The sequence below is a fragment of the Pogona vitticeps genome, chromosome 4 (assembly GCF_051106095.1).
Source record: "Pogona vitticeps strain Pit_001003342236 chromosome 4, PviZW2.1, whole genome shotgun sequence".
NCBI classification, from domain to species: Eukaryota; Metazoa; Chordata; class Lepidosauria; order Squamata; family Agamidae; genus Pogona; species Pogona vitticeps.
In genome coordinates, this window is record NC_135786.1 from 48,389,391 (window position 1) to 48,408,326 (window position 18,936).

The 18,936-nt window shown below is 40.7% G+C and overlaps 1 protein-coding gene across 2 annotated transcripts in view; it reads right to left on the minus strand.

Annotated features, from left to right (window-relative positions):
* Positions 1-1,877: 1,877 nt before the first annotated feature.
* Positions 1,878-18,936, minus strand: part of CDK18 (cyclin dependent kinase 18) — a 105,065-nt gene continuing 88,006 nt past the window's right edge. The window contains exons 6-16 of one of the 2 annotated variants that reach the window (XM_020797489.3): positions 18,542-18,656; positions 18,263-18,357; positions 17,584-17,646; positions 17,002-17,125; positions 14,958-15,078; positions 14,271-14,368; positions 12,830-12,935; positions 12,244-12,286; positions 8,957-9,047; positions 7,813-7,890; positions 1,878-5,300 (exon numbers count right to left, since the gene is read on the minus strand). In XM_020797489.3, coding sequence (XP_020653148.2) covers positions 5,266-5,300; positions 7,813-7,890; positions 8,957-9,047; positions 12,244-12,286; positions 12,830-12,935; positions 14,271-14,368; positions 14,958-15,078; positions 17,002-17,125; positions 17,584-17,646; positions 18,263-18,357; positions 18,542-18,656 — 969 coding nt within the window. In that variant the 3' untranslated portion in view covers positions 1,878-5,265. The remainder of the gene's footprint in view (positions 5,301-7,812; positions 7,891-8,956; positions 9,048-12,243; positions 12,287-12,829; positions 12,936-14,270; positions 14,369-14,957; positions 15,079-17,001; positions 17,126-17,583; positions 17,647-18,262; positions 18,358-18,541; positions 18,657-18,936) is intronic. The other variant, XM_072997280.2, reaches the window with a different exon arrangement.

Sequence of the window (18,936 nt, forward strand, 5' to 3'; positions counted from 1 at the left end):
TCTTCTGGGAGAGGTTCTGACTGAGGATCAAACAGACCACTGAGTTATTAAATCACAGCCAGTGCTCTCAATAGAGGCACTGTAGCTAGCAAAGTCCAATATTAAAAAGCACAACTGAAATATAGTAAACATTGTCTTCAGTCCATGTCAGTAATTATTTAGCATCTTCTTGCAACAAATTATTTGAAGCATCCTATTTGATTACTACATGGAGGTAAACAATGCATTATAGAATAAACTTCTATAATGTATTGTGGTATATTATAACAGTCTAACTCAGAAAAACCATTCCACTCTGCTTCATCCATGTCTTGTGGAGCAAAACGCTGGGAGACCTAGTCTTGGTTATTTATTTCCAATTAATTAGAAAAGTGAGTGCAATTCTCCTGCCCCACTGCCTATTAAAGACGCAGGATTAGAAGGATTCCAAAGAGGGTAAAAATCTGTATAGGCAAGGCTTGATAATTTGACCTTTAAAATGTCCATGAAGGAACCTCATCAAAATGAGTGGATCTTACAGTACTTTGTGCCTCCCTATAGTACTGCCAGACACTCTGTCACTGTGAGACTAGACTTCTAAACAAATCTTGGAAACAACATGTTACAAGAGATGAAGTTCCCTGCAAGACATTGCCTTGTGCAGTTCATGATGGCATAACAAAGTTATTTTGCTAAAACAATGTTACAACTGGTTATAGAAGGATCTGAAAAGTGAAACAAGAAACTTTATACATTATGCTTAAACTGTTGCTTGTGAGAGGGGTTCTAGCTAATTTTGCCTGTTTAAGGTGTATTTTTAAAACACAACAAAAATTGAACTAAAATGCTACTCTTCAAATTACAAACAGAATTAGTTATTCTACACACATACTTTTTTAAAAAGTTACCAAATTACTTTGTGAAAACAATAGTGCTGTTGGCAAATGTGTATCTGTATCTCCAAGATCTAGTACAGTTTCAGTGCTGACCACAAGCAATGTATGTAGTTTCGAGAAGACAGGGAGGGACCTGCAATAAATCTTGTGGTTTAAGAGGAGTGGTACTGCCCAGGGCTCACAAGGGAGCAAAGGCGGCTTCATGCAGGCAGAAGGGGGAAAGCATGCATCCATTTCTTCCCTACACTCTGGAAGACTCATTCAAATGCCCTGCAGAACTATAGCAGGAGTGGGCAACCAATTTGGCTCCTAAGGCTATTTATTATTTCAGGTGGAGGAGGATCTATGCAGGTACTGTATAAGCATGCATGTGGTCATTTCTCCACATCAACTTCAAATCTGCATTCGTTGCCCAATGAAATATAGGGAAAGGGTCCTGGCACTGCCAAGATCACAAGGAGAAGGTTTGATTTCTTCCACATACACATACTAGCGATTCTCACTATTAGGTTTGCTGTGGCTATTAACATGATTTCAACAACAGTGTTTACTCCACTGTCTAGCTGATGCCCAATCAGCAGGCCTGCGAGAGGTGTGAGGCTTCCCTAGCAACATGGAGAGGTAGATAGTCACAGACATGCTGTACCCATATCTGTGCTTAAGGATGCAGGTTTGATGTTGGGTTCTAGTCAAGAGCCTTAGTGCCATACTACTGTAATGTGTGTGGTTTCTGGAGAATGAGAAAATGAAAGGGTACCTCATTTTCCTTTTCCACCTCCTCCTCTTGAAATTTCAAACATGGGGAATTTTCTTTGACTTCCTGGTATTAATTTTTCTACTCCTAAACCTCACCCACAGCATTATTCACGTTGACTCAAACAGACCCATACCCTTAACCAATTTCTTCTCCTTGTGGTTGACATCTTCAGCATTAGACTGGCCAACCACTGCCGTCTTTAGTACATAAGCCCTAGATGTCACACAGCTAGGCCCCTGCTTGGCTTTGATTATTCAGAATGTCTTTTAATTTCAATTTACAGATAGGTGTAAATTGGGCTAGGACTCAGGTGATCTGGAGTCAAACCCCTGTTCAGCCATGGAAACTCACTGGTGGTGGTGAGTGCAGCAACAATAAAACATCTTAAATAACTCACATACCTTGAAAACCCTACTGGGGTCATGATAAGTCAAATGTGATCTGACAGCACATAATATATTTCTGCATACTGGCATGGGAACACCCAAAGCTGGAATGAGAGAAAGATGGTCCTGTATTGTACTGAAGGCAGTGAAACTTCTTAGAGTGATTGGTTAAGCAGAAGTGGTGAAATGAAATGTTTATCAGTCTTGCTCAAAGAACAAAGCTATCAGAATGTTTTGAGTCCAGTTTCTGTGAAGGACAAGTAAAAGGGCAGTTTGACAGGGATTAAGACTTTACACAACCCATGGGAACAGGAATTGTTTTGTGGAGAACGCTGATTGGCCCAAGGAGGTAGGAAATCTATGTGCCAAAGTGGCTAAAGGAAGATTGCAAAGCAGCCAGTGAAACCTAGAAAGCGAAACCCAAATAATGGAGATATGAAGGTCTGAGCAAAAAGTCAGTGGAGACAAGAATCCAAAGCAATTCCTACAAGAAGAAGAATGCCTGCTATCAGACAGGTTGTGTAGTGTTCTTGTGAGGCTGGCCAGTATAACCAAAAGAAATAGGAGAAAGTAGGAAGTAGACCGAAAAGCACCCACCTAAAGAAACAATAGGTGCTACGGACTTGGCATAAAATATAGGAAAAAGTAAGCATGAGAAAAAAAACTGGGGTAAAATACAGAGGAGGGACTGTGAAGGAAGTGGACAGTTGGGGGAAGACTGAAGGGTGTCAGGCTTCACATCCAAGAGGTCCCACATTATCTGGATCTAAGAATTCAGCCCCCAAGAAATCTGCTGCACCAGCAGCTCAATCCCATCGAAAAAAGGAAAACTGTCAGCCGAAGCTTCTATATCACCTAAGCAGCACTGTGACCTAGAATGTCAAAGAAAGGACTAAAATACAGCAAAAAAGCAGGAACTGCATTTTACAAATCCTTTTGGATTAGCTGACCACTTTTGGACTATTTTTAAAGTCTGCTCATTCATGGCTGACATGGTCCATATGTTTCTGTTGAATTGGGCCACCCAAGATAGAAAATCTTCGCAAAATGTGGGGTTAAACCTTTCCTAGTCCCAAGCTCTTTGTCCCATCTTATATACCTAAGCAATACATTTTGAAACTTAAAGTCAGTATTGTCCTTGCTTGCTTCAACCCATGGCTGGCTGGAACTTTGAAGAAAAGTGAAACAAAGTAACTGGAGTCAATAACTAGGTGTTCTTTCTAGTTTTTGCTGCTTGAATTGCCCTAGACCTGGCCAGATGTCTGCATCAGGTCTTGTATGATTGCTGTGGTGGTAGAAGTATGATTCAATTCAATTTCGCCATTTAGCAGCTGTCAAAACACAGAGAAACCATGTTTTTCTAGAGAAAAGAATGAATGGAGTACTCAGGAAGAGACATCAGGGCAGGCAAACAGAAAGCATATCCAGCCAACCAATAAGAATCTGCTACTCATTCTCCTTTGCATCCAGAGGATAATTTTATTGTTGAGTTGCTCTGCCTTATTCATGGAATTTTATGTGGCCTTCCACTCGCAGTGCCCCCATATTTTTTCACTATTTCTCTCTCCCTTTTGATTACTGTGGAAAGTTTTTTGAGGTGAAAAAAGAAGTAGTGCCAGGAACTGCCTACCTGGAAGTACCCAAGACTTGTGTTTTCACACCTCTCTGATAATAATAATCTTAGAACTTCAGAGCTGGAAAGGATCCTATGGATCACTGAGGCTAGCCCACATCAAAGATGGACAGTGGGGAATCAAACTCCCAACTTCTGTACATAAACCACTGAGCTTACCCAGCAGTTCAATGAGTAGTTGATGGTCAGAATAAAAAGAGACCAACGATAGGCAAAGGAAAGTGGCAAAATTCAAATTTCTCTACAGCAATGCATTTTGAGAACTGGCTTGCTGTTGAGAACATGTTCCTAAAACGACCAAGCCAAAACAACTCATTGCCAAATTAATACATTTTTTTAAAAAAAGAACAAATGTATGTACTTGTACCTGCTCTGTAATGGCCTACATACATTCCACAGATTTCAGTGGGTTTATATCTCATGCACATTTAGGAGGAAATACATTCCACTAATGGGCTTTACTTTTGAATAGATGTACATTCAATCACAGTGTGTTTGTGAATGCTTGTAGGTCCAGGGTTTTTGATTATTATTAATTGGCTTTCTCTAGTGTTCAGGGGAAGAAATGAAAGAACAGGTGCACTTTTGCACACTAGCCACAAAGGAGGAATTTACTCTAGGGCTATGGAGCTGCAAATGAAACCAAGGTCTGAGTTCTTTCACATTTTATATGAAGCTCTGACAGAGACTCAGATAGTTTCTGCAATTCTCAAGTTACTTGGCGTTGGTTTTCTTCTGCAGGGAAAGTGTATTTGTTTAGTGGGAGGTTTTTTGATAAATGGTTCTTGGGATGAGTTATAAAAGATATTCTCAAAAATATTAGACATAATTTGAATAATGAATTATGTAGATCATGCTCTGCAATCTGAAACCCACAAGTGAAAAAAGCCTAAATTTGGTGTTCCTTGTGTAGCAGCTTGTACTCAAGCACTGGAATCAGAGGGCCAAGAAAATCCAGGAAAAGGCCTCCCCACTCCTAGATGTTTATATTTTTCAAAGCTGGGATTCATTCTTGATAAACATAATAGAGGAAAAAGTAAAAATGCCTTTTTTGGCGCAGGGCTATAACTTAAGATTTCCTTTTCAGTTCAAAGGAAGAGGGTTCTGTGCAAGAATGGATCAAAGGGCTTCCCTGCTGTTAATATAATACTCATCATGTCTGCATGTTGTCCTACGAATCATTGCATGATGGGGAAAAACAAACAATTGGATTCAGCACATTTGCCATGACATCTAAGAGGCAAAGCAGGTGTTGATTCTGTAGCATGATCCTTGCTTGTTGCCTTCGTTTTGCTTCTCTCAAAATAGAGGCCAGCACATGTCCACATTCAGGATTGCACTTCTGGAAGTTAATAGCTTGATGAAGATCCTTGCCCAGGCAGATTACACTGATTGCTGTATGAAATATGGGGGCTGGAACAAGCATCAGGCCAGCTTTTGTATTTGGACTTGTGTGGAATTCTGCAAAGTGGCCTGGGAGTGTGAGGCAGTTCCTGTACTATGGATACCAGCCTTTATCATCATTTGTAGGGTGGGCTCCATTGGATCTGTGGGGTCCTTTCCCCTCTCAGTGCTTTGATCTTCCCAGTGATACACTGAATGAGTAAACTGGATTTAAAATATGCTTTGCCTCCTGTTCTTGCCTCGACCTGTGGGGGGAAAAGAAGAAACTTTTAAGGGTCTTTTAAATGTTCTAAAAACCGGGACCTAAATCCACATTGCTTGGAAGAATATATAGAAAAAAGGAGGTTCCACAGAAGTTCCATTACAACTCCCAGAATCCCCAACCAGCCCAGCTGCTTAGGCTTGCTAGGGAATCTGGAAGATGTAGTCCAAAAATAACTTTTTCACACTCCTATAGGTTCTGGAGGCACAGAAAAATAAGGCCTCACTGTGCAGGGATACAATTTTGCCAGTGACTGAACTACCCTCCCTGACAAGTTTTATGTCACTAATTCACTGAAATTCTGAGCTGTGATGATAGCCTAATGCAGCTGAAATCCAAGCGCTTCATCCACCTCATTTACCAGAATCACCAGCTCAGGCACAGGCATGAACAACTGAGGAAACATGTCACCTGAGCTTCTGGTCTGTGGATGTGGTCTAATATTTGCTACTTCTTGACACTTGGATAGCCAGTACATATTTGTTTAGGAGTACAAATAATGCCTCATCACAGCAATGTGAGACAGAGACTCCCAGATACCATCTTGCCAAACACGTTACTCCAGATTTAGATGATGATACCTTGAGCATCATTAAGGGATGCTGTCCAGATTCCAGAATTTCTTGTACAGCTGCCTTAATGACTCAGAGCAAAGTAGGGCCAAAAGGGCACTTCAGACTGACTATTAAAATCCTTGGATGTTTATTAGTATAATTATTTTGGACTGTCTTTGCAAATAGGCTAAGTACTAGGTTAAGGTATCATGCAAGAGTGGGTAGCCAGTTAAGCACTAAGATAGGGAAGACACAAATAGCTAAGACACAGCTTAATTCTTGTTATTTGTGCAAAATTCTTTTATAAGTGCCCAGAAGATTTACTATTCATGAAGAATTCAGTTTTAAACACTGATGCCCTAGGTGGCACTGTTTCTTGCAGCTACCTAGGAGAAACAATTGCCCCTAACAAAGGGCTTTTCAGCCTTGAAAATATAGGAACCCCAAACAATGGCTTTAATAAATCATCTCTGCCCTGCAACTGTCTTTTGTGCATCACGCTCTTTTGTGGCTCCCAGTATCTACCCTGCCACATAGTAACATGCCTCCGTTTCCAAGAACAGGAGAGAGAAAAACAAAAATTTCTGTGACAAGACCGGGCAAAATTTGAAGGCCAGGTTGCAGAAAACAAACAAACATGAACAATTGCTAATTTTTGTTGTGGATTTTTCGGGCTCTTTGGCCGTGTTCTGAAGGTTGTTGTTCCTAACATTTCGCCAGTCTCTGTGGCCGGCAGTGCTGTCCTCTGAAGATGCCAGCCACAGAGACTGGCGAAACGTTAGGAACAACAACCTTCAGAACATGGTCAAAGAGCCCGAAAAACCCACAACAACCATTAGATCCCGGCTGTGAAAGCCATCGTGAATAAATTGCTAATTTGTGTAACATCTGTTGAATGCAAAATATGAAAATTCTGGCTGGACTGGCTAAATTGCCTACTTCTTTTGTTCTCACAGAACTGTGACCCTGGGCCTCACATATAAAGAAGAGTGCTGATGGATACTTGGAGAACAGGAAAAAAAGCTATGTAGCCTCATCCTCATCCTCTGAAAGTTCTGCAGTGCTTTTTTAAAAGGAGAGACGATAACAACAGTTGCTAGAAAGTGTTCACTAAACATTACAAGGCAGGGAGGTATCTTGATGTTTATTAGCCAAAGGCAGCTAGGTCACACATGTCACCACACACTACAGCCTAATTAAATGTATAAGAACATTCTTTCATTGACATGTTGTTCCCAGTAACTCAAATGCTCTTAAAATTAGGTAAACCAACATTGCCCAGGATCTGGAGGTCATAATTTGTAGGTCAACCAGAATTTAGGCAATGTGGTAAGGCTTACCATCCATGAAAGAATCAGGAACACTCCAGCAAGATATGCTTAGGAGTGGAAGCAGAAGACTACAAGTGTGTGGAAATGGACAAGATAAAGAAATTCCATTTTTTTTCTTTTTGATGTATTTCCAACATGTCATTGGGACAGAGGAGGGGTGGCTTATTGGAGTCCTTTTATGGTTTTTGCTACGGATTAGAAGAGTTTGTTCTTCTTTTGCTGCCAATCCCCTCAGTAAATGGCTAAATTGCCCTGATAACCTCATAATGGTTTTTGAATTGCTTTTTTTCCTTTCTATTTATCTCCCAGCTTTCTTTCTCCAACAAACGTAAAACTGCATGTGCACATCTTCACTAAAACTCTGTGTAGGTCAGAATGAGAAAGAGAGATTAGTCCAAGATAAGCCAGAGGGTTTCACAAACCAGAATTCTCATGTCCCGGTCTGATATGCTAACTGCGATACCACAGCATAACAGTAGTAACAACATTCCTGAACAGCAGTATTCCATGATATCAAATTTTGCTGTGGTTTCCAGCTATGTCCTGAGGAAACAATACATTTCTTCAAGGGCTTTGAGCCCACTTTTCCACAAAGGAAACAGGCACCTACTTGAGTGCTGATAGCTTGAGCCTCGATAGCCAGGATCCTTTTGGAGCTGTATTTCCTTCAGAGAAAAGATGGAGGCAGCTGCAGATGGTGAAACAAACAGGAGAGCAGGATTGACAGTGAACTCAAAATTACAATTACTACAGAGAATTAAGACAGAAGTGGACGCATATGAAGAGATTCCATAGTTCAGACTGAAAAGGACTGCATTTACCTGGAATGCATTTCTCACAGATAATCCTCCATTTTGATTTTATGGACATCAGGGACAAATTCCCACATAGGAGCACGTAGGTGTCATTTTATTAGTTTCACAGGTATCTGTTGGATGCTGCCTACATTTTTAGTGTGATGACCACAATGCCTTTTACCTTCTTTCTGTGCTGTTTTGCAAAGTCAAGCATGCTGTGCCATTTCAGCTACCTGGGTTCTGTTTTTCCCTGCCCCATTTCTTCATTTTTGAAAGCTGTGTGCTTTCTATCTCTAAAAATAAAATGCACATCTCTCCTCAAAGGGAAAAATCCCTTAAGAACAACAAAGTGCAGTGAACTCTCTCGCAACCAAACAGAGCACTTGCTTTTCCAGCAGTTACTGTGGCCAGCACTTGCAAAAATTTGAAGAGAAGTAGCTTGACATGATCAGTGAGCAGTGACATTAAACTTTGGATTGATTACACTTCTTCTGTACCCTCTCCAGCCCCACAAACAACCTGCATGACACAGGAAGCTTCCAAATACAGCTTTTATTGTGGAATTTCCCAGCTTCAAACATGGAATGTTATGAGAGGCCTATTCCTAACCTTCTGTGTTTCCTTATCACTACTGCTTTCTTTTCCTAACAGCAAAACATGTTTAAGAGAGAAAGTTGGGATAAAAATACAATGTCTTGTGACTGGCAGTGCTAGGACGTGCCTGTCTCAAGGCACCTATAAATTCACAACCAATCTTGCCAGACATTTCCTAAAATGCAGTATCTCAATTGTGTAGATGAAGAGATGAAGTAAAAAATCCGGATACACTAAAATCCTGCAATATATCAGGATTTCCACTTCTATTCCCTTGATGGAAATAGGATTCTTTTGAGTGTTCACAGCCTTCCCCTTTTTACTATGGTGTACTACATACGAGTACTCCAACTGGCCACTTACTCTCAGGAAGAAGATGCACTCGTTCACCTAGGGCCATAAAATAAGGGTGTCGCAGGGCTGACTCAGCAGTAATGCGTTTTTTGGCTTCATACTAAAAAGGAGAGAGAGAGAGAGAGTAAATATTGGTTACATATAGAGATGTATATGGGGATTTACTTATATGCCAATTTCAGTTTGTTTGTTTGTTTGTTTTTATACCGCCCATCTGGCTGCCAAGGCCACTCTGGCAGGTTTACAAAAACAGAATAAAACAATAACATAAAAAACAAAAATAATCAGCAATGACCAAGCAAAATATAAGCGCTACTAAAACAAACTACACTAAAAAGTCATATAAAAGAAGCATATTAAAGTGAAATAAAGGCATGGTGGAGAGTTGAATGTTAGTTATTAAAAACACTACTGTATCAGGCGAATTTCAGGTGGGAGACTGTTCCACAGTCTCCCATCTGCCGAGAAGGCCCAGTTTCTGGTTGTCATTTTTTGGGCCTCTCTCGGGGTCAGAGCTCTCAATCGTCCAGCCTGGGAAGATCTTACAGGACAGGCAGATCTGATTGGAAGGAGGCGTTCTTCTAAATCTCAAGGTCCTAAACCACTTACGCCTCAGTATCTTCATACAGTATATGTAGATGTGTGCATAAGCTCTGCAAACTCTTCATTATGTGCTTATGCTCCCCAAAATAGGAGGTGCAGGAAGGAAGGAATATTCAGACAAAACCAGAGAATATTACACAGTTTTCTGGTTTCTACCTGGATTCTGCCACCAGTTATGATACTATAGCTCTCAGAATCCCAGTTCAGGATAGATGCTATGTGGCTTATTCCTTGTGCTTTTTGTTCAAGTGTATAATCCTATGCAGATTACTTAGAAACAAGCTCCACTTCATTCAGCAGGAATTATGCCTAGGACAAATTAGATTGCAACTGGATGCTCCTTAATGGGATGGAAATAAATACAAGCATCATCATATAGTTTGGACTGTCACCATGGGTACACACAAATGGGTATACAACAAATACACGTTTATGATCTCTGTGATTAGGAAACAAATAAGTTATGAAGTACATTTGAAAATATATATTATTTATAGGAAGCAATGCCAGTAATAGAAGGTGGTATGGCAGAAGCATTTCTTGGCTTCCTCTCAAAAAGAACCTGAGTCAAGTGTTCCCATCCCACCCTCCTATTCACCAAGAGAAAAACAACAATACCTGAGAAAAGCTACATTTTGTACTTTATAGGTTTTGGCTCAGCTAGACGAGGTCAAGCAGCTGCTACAGAGCAGAACCGCCGTCTCCTAGTAAAGCCAGAACTGGAGCAAAAGAATCTTGGCAGAGAAGTTAGGGCAACCACCAGAAGAATAAAAAATGCCCTTGAGTTCAATTGATTTAGATTTAGGAGACTGGGTAAGATTAATGACTAGATTTAAAATGGGAAAACCTGTTCTATGGTTCCCATTATGATGAGACAGTCCATACTTCCTTCCTCATATCTTTTCCTGAGAACTAGTTTACATATTAATTTAGACTTTGGGCATTCCTGTGCTTTCAAAGCTGAATTTCACCCTACATATCATGGCAGCTGCAAAAGGTTAGATCCATGACCTCCTGACGGAAGCTGAACGGTTAGTTTTCGCGAGCCCCATACAGGCTGGTGGCTCATTGGGCTGATTTGTGGACCGGCAGGATTCCTGGCTCCTACATGGCCTACATGTGATAGTGCTGACTTGGGCTCCAGGCCATGCACTCCTCTTTACTAGTTCCTATGTCTTAATTATGTTGCTTCTACCTCCAATGTGTACGTGACTGAGATGATATAATTAAGACTGTGGTGTCAGGGTTGTGGTCCTGGAACTCAAATCAAGCCTACTGCTGCACCCTCACCCATGTCACATGCAAGCAATTTGCTTGCTAGCAAATAGCTCAGTAGTAGAGTTGATCTGAACTCTAGACTGCATGTATGAACTTGCCAACCTGTTTATCTTAATTATGCTGGCCTTGCCCTTGATACACGCATGGAAGCCAAATTTGAGTGGTACCTAGTGGGAACCTCAGTTATACCTAATAACTAAATAAGAGCCATAGTACTACTCCATAAGACAGCACAGGGCTATCATTAAGAAGAAGTGAATCTTGTGTAAGAGTTACCTTAGTTCTTCAGGGTTTACTTGAATTGAAGTTTGTATCTTGGGGTACATTAAACAGGCTGAGACAATATGCATTGTCTTTTTCTACATTTTTTCCTTTAAGCTGATGACATCATGGAGTAAATAGCACCAAAACATGTTTTCATGTTTTGGTGCTCCCTCCTCCAAAGTTGCCTTGGCATGGGTTGCAGTCTTTCCATTAACTCACCTGTATCCCCTCTTTCCAAATCCATTTAATCCATGCAGAATTACAAGAATGCTTCTTCCATGCACCAGCCATTTTCAGGTTTCCACCCACTCCCCAGAGTTTTTATCAGGCTTTATTTCTCACTGGACCCTACCTGGGAACCAGTTTCACTCTTCTTCAACTGAAAGTTGCCCACCTTATAATATGCATTCTATCCCTCCATTACTTTGGGCTTCCTTACTGTACGGACAATCATTGGTAAGGTGATATGAGATTTCAAGAATTTTTGACTTTCAAGATACTGTGACATCAACAATATCAAAGGAACAGGGCCAACCGCTAATGAAGATGGAATAAGATGAGATGGTTTGTGTTTACTTCTAGCTCTGGCACTGACATTTATAATGCTTTTTATGGCTGCTGTTCATTCCTTACAGTATGTCTTGTTATTTATAGTTGTGCTTTTGATGTTATTTTTGCTGTTGTAAACCAACCCTAGCTTCCCAGAAAAATGGCACAGAACTATTTTAATTTTTCAAAAGGGGGCAAGTTGACAACTATTGTTTACACTGGCAAATCTAAGAGATACATGCTTTGATGTACCATTTCACTCATCTTTTTATGGTGCACTATGGGAGTAACGGGAAAGCAAGGGGGCTGAAATTGCAACTTGCTTGGAAAATCATTTGCATCCTGCAGGGATGAGGAACCATAATTCCTGACCACTGGGTTGGAAGTCCAAACACCTCTGGCACCAAAACCAATTGTTATTTGCAGCTAGAGTAGACCCACTGAATCAACAACCGAATGCTAATACTAAAGTAAATCCCACAAAGTACATCCCAATGAGTCTACTCAATTGGCAGAAATGTTTGAAATGCACGCAGCAGTAGTGAAGTAATAGATGAAATGTGACATCTTTTCTATCTAGCCTAGCAACTAAGATCACTTACCAAAAGGAGACTCATTAACAGGTCGATTCCTTCTGTGTCCAGCCTGAAAGAGAAGAAAGCATCCTACATTGTCTGAGAAAATCTGAAGGCATTTGATTAGTTTTAGGAGCAGCACACTTGAAGATCTGAATTCTTTAGAAGTTCACTTCCCTATGCATCCCAGAAGAGCCAGCCTGGGTGGCCTTGGACAAGCTGCACAGTCCCAGGGTGTCCCCTAATTGTTACTGTTTAGAAAAGAAATGGTTTACAACGGGCTGTTTAAGTTACTTCTTGGCACAGAGGCAGCCTTTATATGAGATGGTGTTACACTGATGCCACCTAGTGGCACCTCCAGAAAGATTCTGCACATAGAGAATGGAAAGACATTTATGGATTCTTTTCGGAAACAAAGGGCATATTAGGACAGAAGAAAAACTTAATCACAAGCAAATTGTTGACATTATTCTTTATCACTTCATTTACTCCCTCTATCCCTTTTTCTGTACCAGGATTGAGGCTTGTTTCCCCTTCCAGTCTTCTCCAACTGCAGCCCATTATAAATTAGAGCAGCCTATCCTGCAAAGGTATTGTAGGACTTCTGTGTTACCTTGGCACATGATTTATCAAGGGCTGGGCTCGATACTGTGTGAAATTATATGCCTTGAATTCCTCATTGGATGTGATGCCAGGCCACGATTCTTCTGTAGGAGTTCCTGTGAGAAGGAAGGAAGATTTTGATCCATCAATCAGGGATGGGTACGTTTACTTTATCCACCTGAGGAATAACAAGATGGAATCCAGTGTCTGGCTCTTGAAAATCTCAGCCTTAGCTAAGCACATAAAAAGAACTCACCCATATATCACTATTCAGTATCACTTAAGTTTCTTATGGTGTAGGGCAGTGGTTCTTAACCTTTGTTACTCGGATGTTTTTGAACTGCAACTCCCAGAAACCCCAGCCAGCACAGTTGGTGGTGAAGGCTTCTGGGAGTTGCAGTCCAAAACTCCTGAGTAACCCAAGGTTAAGAACCAGTGGTGTAGGGGAACAACTGGAAGTGCATTTGCTACCTGGTTGTTTAAGAGACTCAAAAACCAAGTGCAGATTCACTGAGCTGTTGGAACTCAAAAAGAAGCCTTGCCAATGGCTCACGAAGGGCAGTGCCATCCAAGCTGATTGGCACTGACTCTAGATGTACTCAGCCATGTTACCTCAGATACTTTAAACTGCATACTATGTCTATGTCAAACATTGCAGCCACAAAGGACATGATCTACCATTAAACTATTCTCTGTATCATACTTTGGGCCTGGGATTTCAATGACCCACTTGCTTCACCACTATTAATGAGAACTGGGAAATCAGGGTCACTCCAGATATCAATGAAAACCCAGGCCCCTACCCAGCCTAGCTAGTGATGGGGGTGGAGATTCAGCAACAAAGGGAGATCCAAAATTTCCCTATTTCTGCTGAAACGCAATACACACCTGGCTATCTTTTTTTAACTTATACTCCAATATCTATGTTCTTTCTTCTGCTCTTTCTCTCACTTGCTTGTGTCTTCTCCCATTGCAAAACAAAATCCACTATGTTTTTTTTTGGAAAATATTGCTTGCAGAGTTATTTACACAAAGGCACATTTTTGTGAAGTAAAATCTAAAGGGAGAATCTGTATTGCCTTGATAGGTAAAGGTTCCCCTTTACAATTTGTCCAGTTGTGTCCGACTCTAGGGGGCAGTGCTCATCTCTGTTTCCAACCCATAGAGCTAGCATTTGTCCAAAGACAATCTTCCGTGGTCACGTGGCCAGCACAACTAGACACGGAACACCCTTACCTTCCCATTGTGGTGGTACCTATTTATCTACTCGCATTTTGCATTTTACTGAACTATATATTGGGCAATGCTCCATATATTATATTTTATCTTCTGCCAAGAGACCCACTGGTTTTCTATAGCTGTTTAACCATTTATTGTGCTCTTTGTATCTTCCACTCTCCCCATCCTCCTTCCAAGCCCATATTAAGAGACAGAGAATATGGGGAACTCACCAAGCATTCTGAATATTAAATGCAGTTCCTCTTTCACAGTAGATCCTGGGAACATGGGGCGTCCTGTGACCATTTCATAGTGTATGCAACCCACACCCCTAAAAGGAAGATTGCTTATGAAGCACAGTAGACCAAAAAGAAATACAAGATACAAATGAAGTAATCATGTCCAGGTTTGATCTCTCTCTTGGTTTGCTCTTTGAAGAGAAAGGAGAATGGCCACAGTGATTTCTGCTTGCTGAGCTACAACAGCAGAAGACAACACAAGATGCCAGAATTGTTTCCTGCTCTCATATCTTCTCCCACTTAGTGATCAACAGAGAAAAGAAGAGGAAGCTTCCAAGAACAGGAAGGACAAAGCCATGCCAACCTCTTTAATCTCCTCTGTCTTCAAACCAGGGCAAGGGAACACCTGGCTTCCAGATTCTGCTGGACTCTTAAATTCCATCATTCCCAGTCAGCATTGACAATGATCAAGGGAATCAAGCAGGTGTAGTGCAACAACATCTGGAGGAATGCAGGTTCCCCACCCCATGCTCTATGGCATCAACATCTGTGTCATTTTCATAGCATGGGTTCCAGAAGCAAATCAGACTAGGGCTTAATGCAACTGCCTTTGAGTAAGGGAAAAAAGTATCAGAGTGTGGTGAACTATTGTACCCACCCAAGCACAGACCCTCGACTCACCACATGTCAATGGGAGTGGAGTATTCTGTGGATCCTAGGAGGACATCAGGAGGCCGGTACCACAATGTGACCACTTCATTGGAATATGTTTTTGTTGGGACAGACTTGGCTCTGGCTAGACCTAAGGGTGGAAGGGATTCCAGTGAAATACAAGCCTGGGATTTGCTACTACCAGTTTCATCCTAACTATGATCAGTATTAGGCTCTTACCTGTATCTAGGAACTCTGGGAAGCACTACCATTTTCCGAGGAGTTCCTAATTAACCTGACTTTTCAGGTCTAGAGAAAGCTGGTGGGTGCATGAGACTGGGACTGCCGAATTCAGGATCTAACCTCTCTCTGTATGTTCTGTGCCATCAAGTCGGAACCAACTCACAGTGACCCTAGTAGAGCTTTGAAGGAAAGTGAGGTATTTAAGGACTGGTTTTACCAGTTCTACTCCCCTAGTGAGTTTCCATGGCCAAGTGGGAATTCAAACCCTGTTCTTCAGAGTCCTAGTCCATTACTTTATCCACTACAACATATTGGGAATCCAGTGGGGAATCTAGTCTCTAATAAGCCACAAAACTTACTAAATGACCATGAACCAGTCAGTCTCTCCAGGTGGACCACAAGATCATTGTGAGTGGGGAGGAGGAGAATTGAACTCAGTGCCTTGAGCTTGCTAGAGTTAAAATGGGATATAAATGTGACCAATGAATAAAGTAATCAATGACAAGGTATTTGGATTGTGTTTGTAAATCCCAGGGGAAAAACAGCTTTCTGGTTGCAAAAGATTCTTGTAAGTTCCATCCCTGTTGTTGAATTTGTGAGAGAGTTACAGCAGAAGCTGAAGGTTGTTCAAGAGGCAGCAAGAGAGAGCTTGGAAATGGATCAGAGCAAGCAAAAAACTTACCATGATGCAAAGCTAGGCAATGTGATTTCAATACAGGCAATCAAGTGCTGGTGACCAATCTGAGGCTGAAGTTGTCACAGTCAGGTAATACAAATCTGACAAAAGCCCTGAGAAAACAGTAGCACTGGCTCCAGATTGGACTGGAGAGGCTTCAGTGACTTCTCCTGAGCAAACTCACCCTCTCTTTACCAATGCCATGATGACATTCTTTTGTCCCTTTTCTAATGGGCTTGAGTTACAAATCTGTGTAGAGGAGATACAATACAAGTGGCAGGGAATGCTGTTTTGTCTTCTCATGCCTTACTTTCTGTGTACTCAAACAGAGTAAGCAATTGCACAGTGACAGCAAGGCAGAGAGGATGGAGGGTCAGGAAACAACAGTGGTTCACAGGGAAATACTTGCAAGGTATCTGATAGAGATTTAACAATGCTGGCCCTGATAAGTAACTAGTAATCCAACATCAAGAGAAGATAAAAACAGCAGGTTAGACTTGAAAATACAAACTTAGAAGAACCTATTTCTTGACCTGCCAATTGTACAATACATATATGATTTGCGTATTGTGTTATGATCAGTAGAATGAAAATGTTCTGTTGAATGTAATCTCTCTGCTCTACAAACTATGCCTAAATGAAGATATGCAGCATATCTTTTTGCTAGGGTTTGCTCTGCATGCTAGCAAATACACAGGTGCAAAACCTTAGGATAAGACAGCAAAATAAGTCTTAAGCAGTGCAGATCTGTAGATGTCTGTTCAAAATGAAGTTCTACTGCATTCCAGCAGGACTTATTTTCAGGTATGCAAGATTGCAGTTTAAAGATGCTTAGAAAAGATATTTCAAATGCTCTTGGAATCTACATAAATAGACAGCAAATTTTTAAAGTGCAACATTTGGAAAATGGCTTGTTTTCAAATGGTTTCTAAAAATCAGTTTCTTCATGTTACTGACATTCCAGTTAGCAACATGGATGTTTAACAGAATATGGACATCTGAACAATGGTAGTAATGGAATTATTTCAATATATTTGGCTTACAATTTCCTCACTTTGAAAACTCAGGAGGACCTAAGCAATAGTATGGCATTTTCCTATTTGACTGTTGCCAAGGCTTTCCTGAGGTTATATCTGCTACATTTCCCTAACTTACCAAAATCAGCAAGTTTCAGTTCCCCTCTTCCATTAATAAGCAGATTTTGTGGTTTGAGATCTCTGTGTAGGATCTTGAGCTGGTGACAATAGGATAACCCTCGGAGCAACTGGAACATGAATATCTTGGAGTAGACAGAAAAAAAAGGTAAGGGCGGTAGTGAGAGAAGGATTAAAATTACAACTGTGCTGAAAATATAGACTACTCTAGAAAACAGGGCATGAGAATTCATCTCAACCCCCAATCTGATTTAAAACCATATTTTCAACATAATTCTTCCTCCCCATCCTGTTATTGTGACCATCTTGCCAAAATATTCAGCTTGTATTTTCTTGATATTTTTTTCTTTCACTTGCAAGAGAGTAGAAGGAAGGAAGATATTTATGATGGCTCAATTGAGATTCCCGGTACTGCTCAGAGATATATAACTAGATAAATAACAAATATAGTTCTGATACAGTCCTTGCATGCAGCATGAATTTGCTTGGGGGCAAGACAAAGGGATAACCTACTGTATAGTTTTACAAGATAGAAATCCACAGTAAAGGCTACTCTCTATACCCCTCTACTTTGTTTGCTCACCTTTACATTATGCATGCTCATCAGGTTCCCACAGTTATCCAGGTACTGCTTCAAGTCATTGTCCTGCAATAATAAGCATGTCCTGAGGGGCCTACATTGTCTTCAAGAACAAATCATCCATCATTTCTTTGGCATCAGAAAATAAAAGACAAATCATTACAGTATTTTCAAGATACCTGTTTTATTGCCTATGAAATGCACAGGTATGATTAAGTTGTTGCAATAGAGCCAAAGCCATTCCCATACAAAGTAATGCATCGATTGCAGTCCTTGAACTAATACATCAATTCCAGAAAATTCATGTTTCCCTAGTACTGACACCATGTCTTGCTAGGAAAAGGTGATTATCTCCAATCAATACAGACACACACAATTTCTGTTGATGTTTAAGGGCAATTACTTAGGAGTAAGCACCGTCAAACACAACGGGATCTTGATAAACATGCACCAAATTTTATTAGTGGCTTGTCATGTGGTGTATGGATAAGGAATTATTGTGGGATGATACAACTTTTGCAGAATTCTACATGAATGATATTTTTTGTATAGATACTGGCAATTGCCAGTAGGACAGGAAACCCATAGACAGCATTGGTCCCAAGCTATATGAGAAGTGCAGATGAGGCTGAAATTGCTGAGCCATCCAGTCTCAGCATAACAAAGAAGTCTTCAGACTCACCAGATATTCAAAGACAAGAGTAAGTGAGGATTTTGTGTGGATGATATCATGGAGCGTCACAATGTTTGCGTGCTTCAGGTTCTTCAGTAAGGAAACTGCCAAGACAAAGGGGCAACAGCATTTGTCATGGGGATATCTAATGCACTGGAAAGTTCAGATAGAAACTGCTGTGTTAACTTATAAGCATTTATGACCAAGGCAGGAAAAATGTATGTGTGGACAGAGCTTCCTAGTGTTTCCATAATTAAGCTATGGGAGCAACAAAACCTTATTCCTTACCCTCTCGTATAGCTGTGCAAGGGGCTCCTTCTTCATGCTCCAACCGTATTTCCTTCAGGGCAACCAGGTTCTTGGTGAGCTTGCTGCGCCCTTTAAAGACAGTGGCATAGGTGCCCTGGAAAGAAAGAAGCAAGAGAAAGTCAACAGCTAACAAATGCAGCATCTCTTTCTTTCATTATTACTCTGAACAGCATTATTCTGGGTTCATTGAAATAGACTAAACCCCTGAATAACCATCCTCGTTTTGCTCTGCTCCACTCTTCTTAAAAAAGAAAATCTACAGAAATGCTTGATCCAATTTAAAATTGTATTTTTTTCTGCTTGGTTTTTTAAAAATTGTTGGATGTTTATCTAATACTAACTGAACTGCATAAAATGATCTCAAATTCATGATT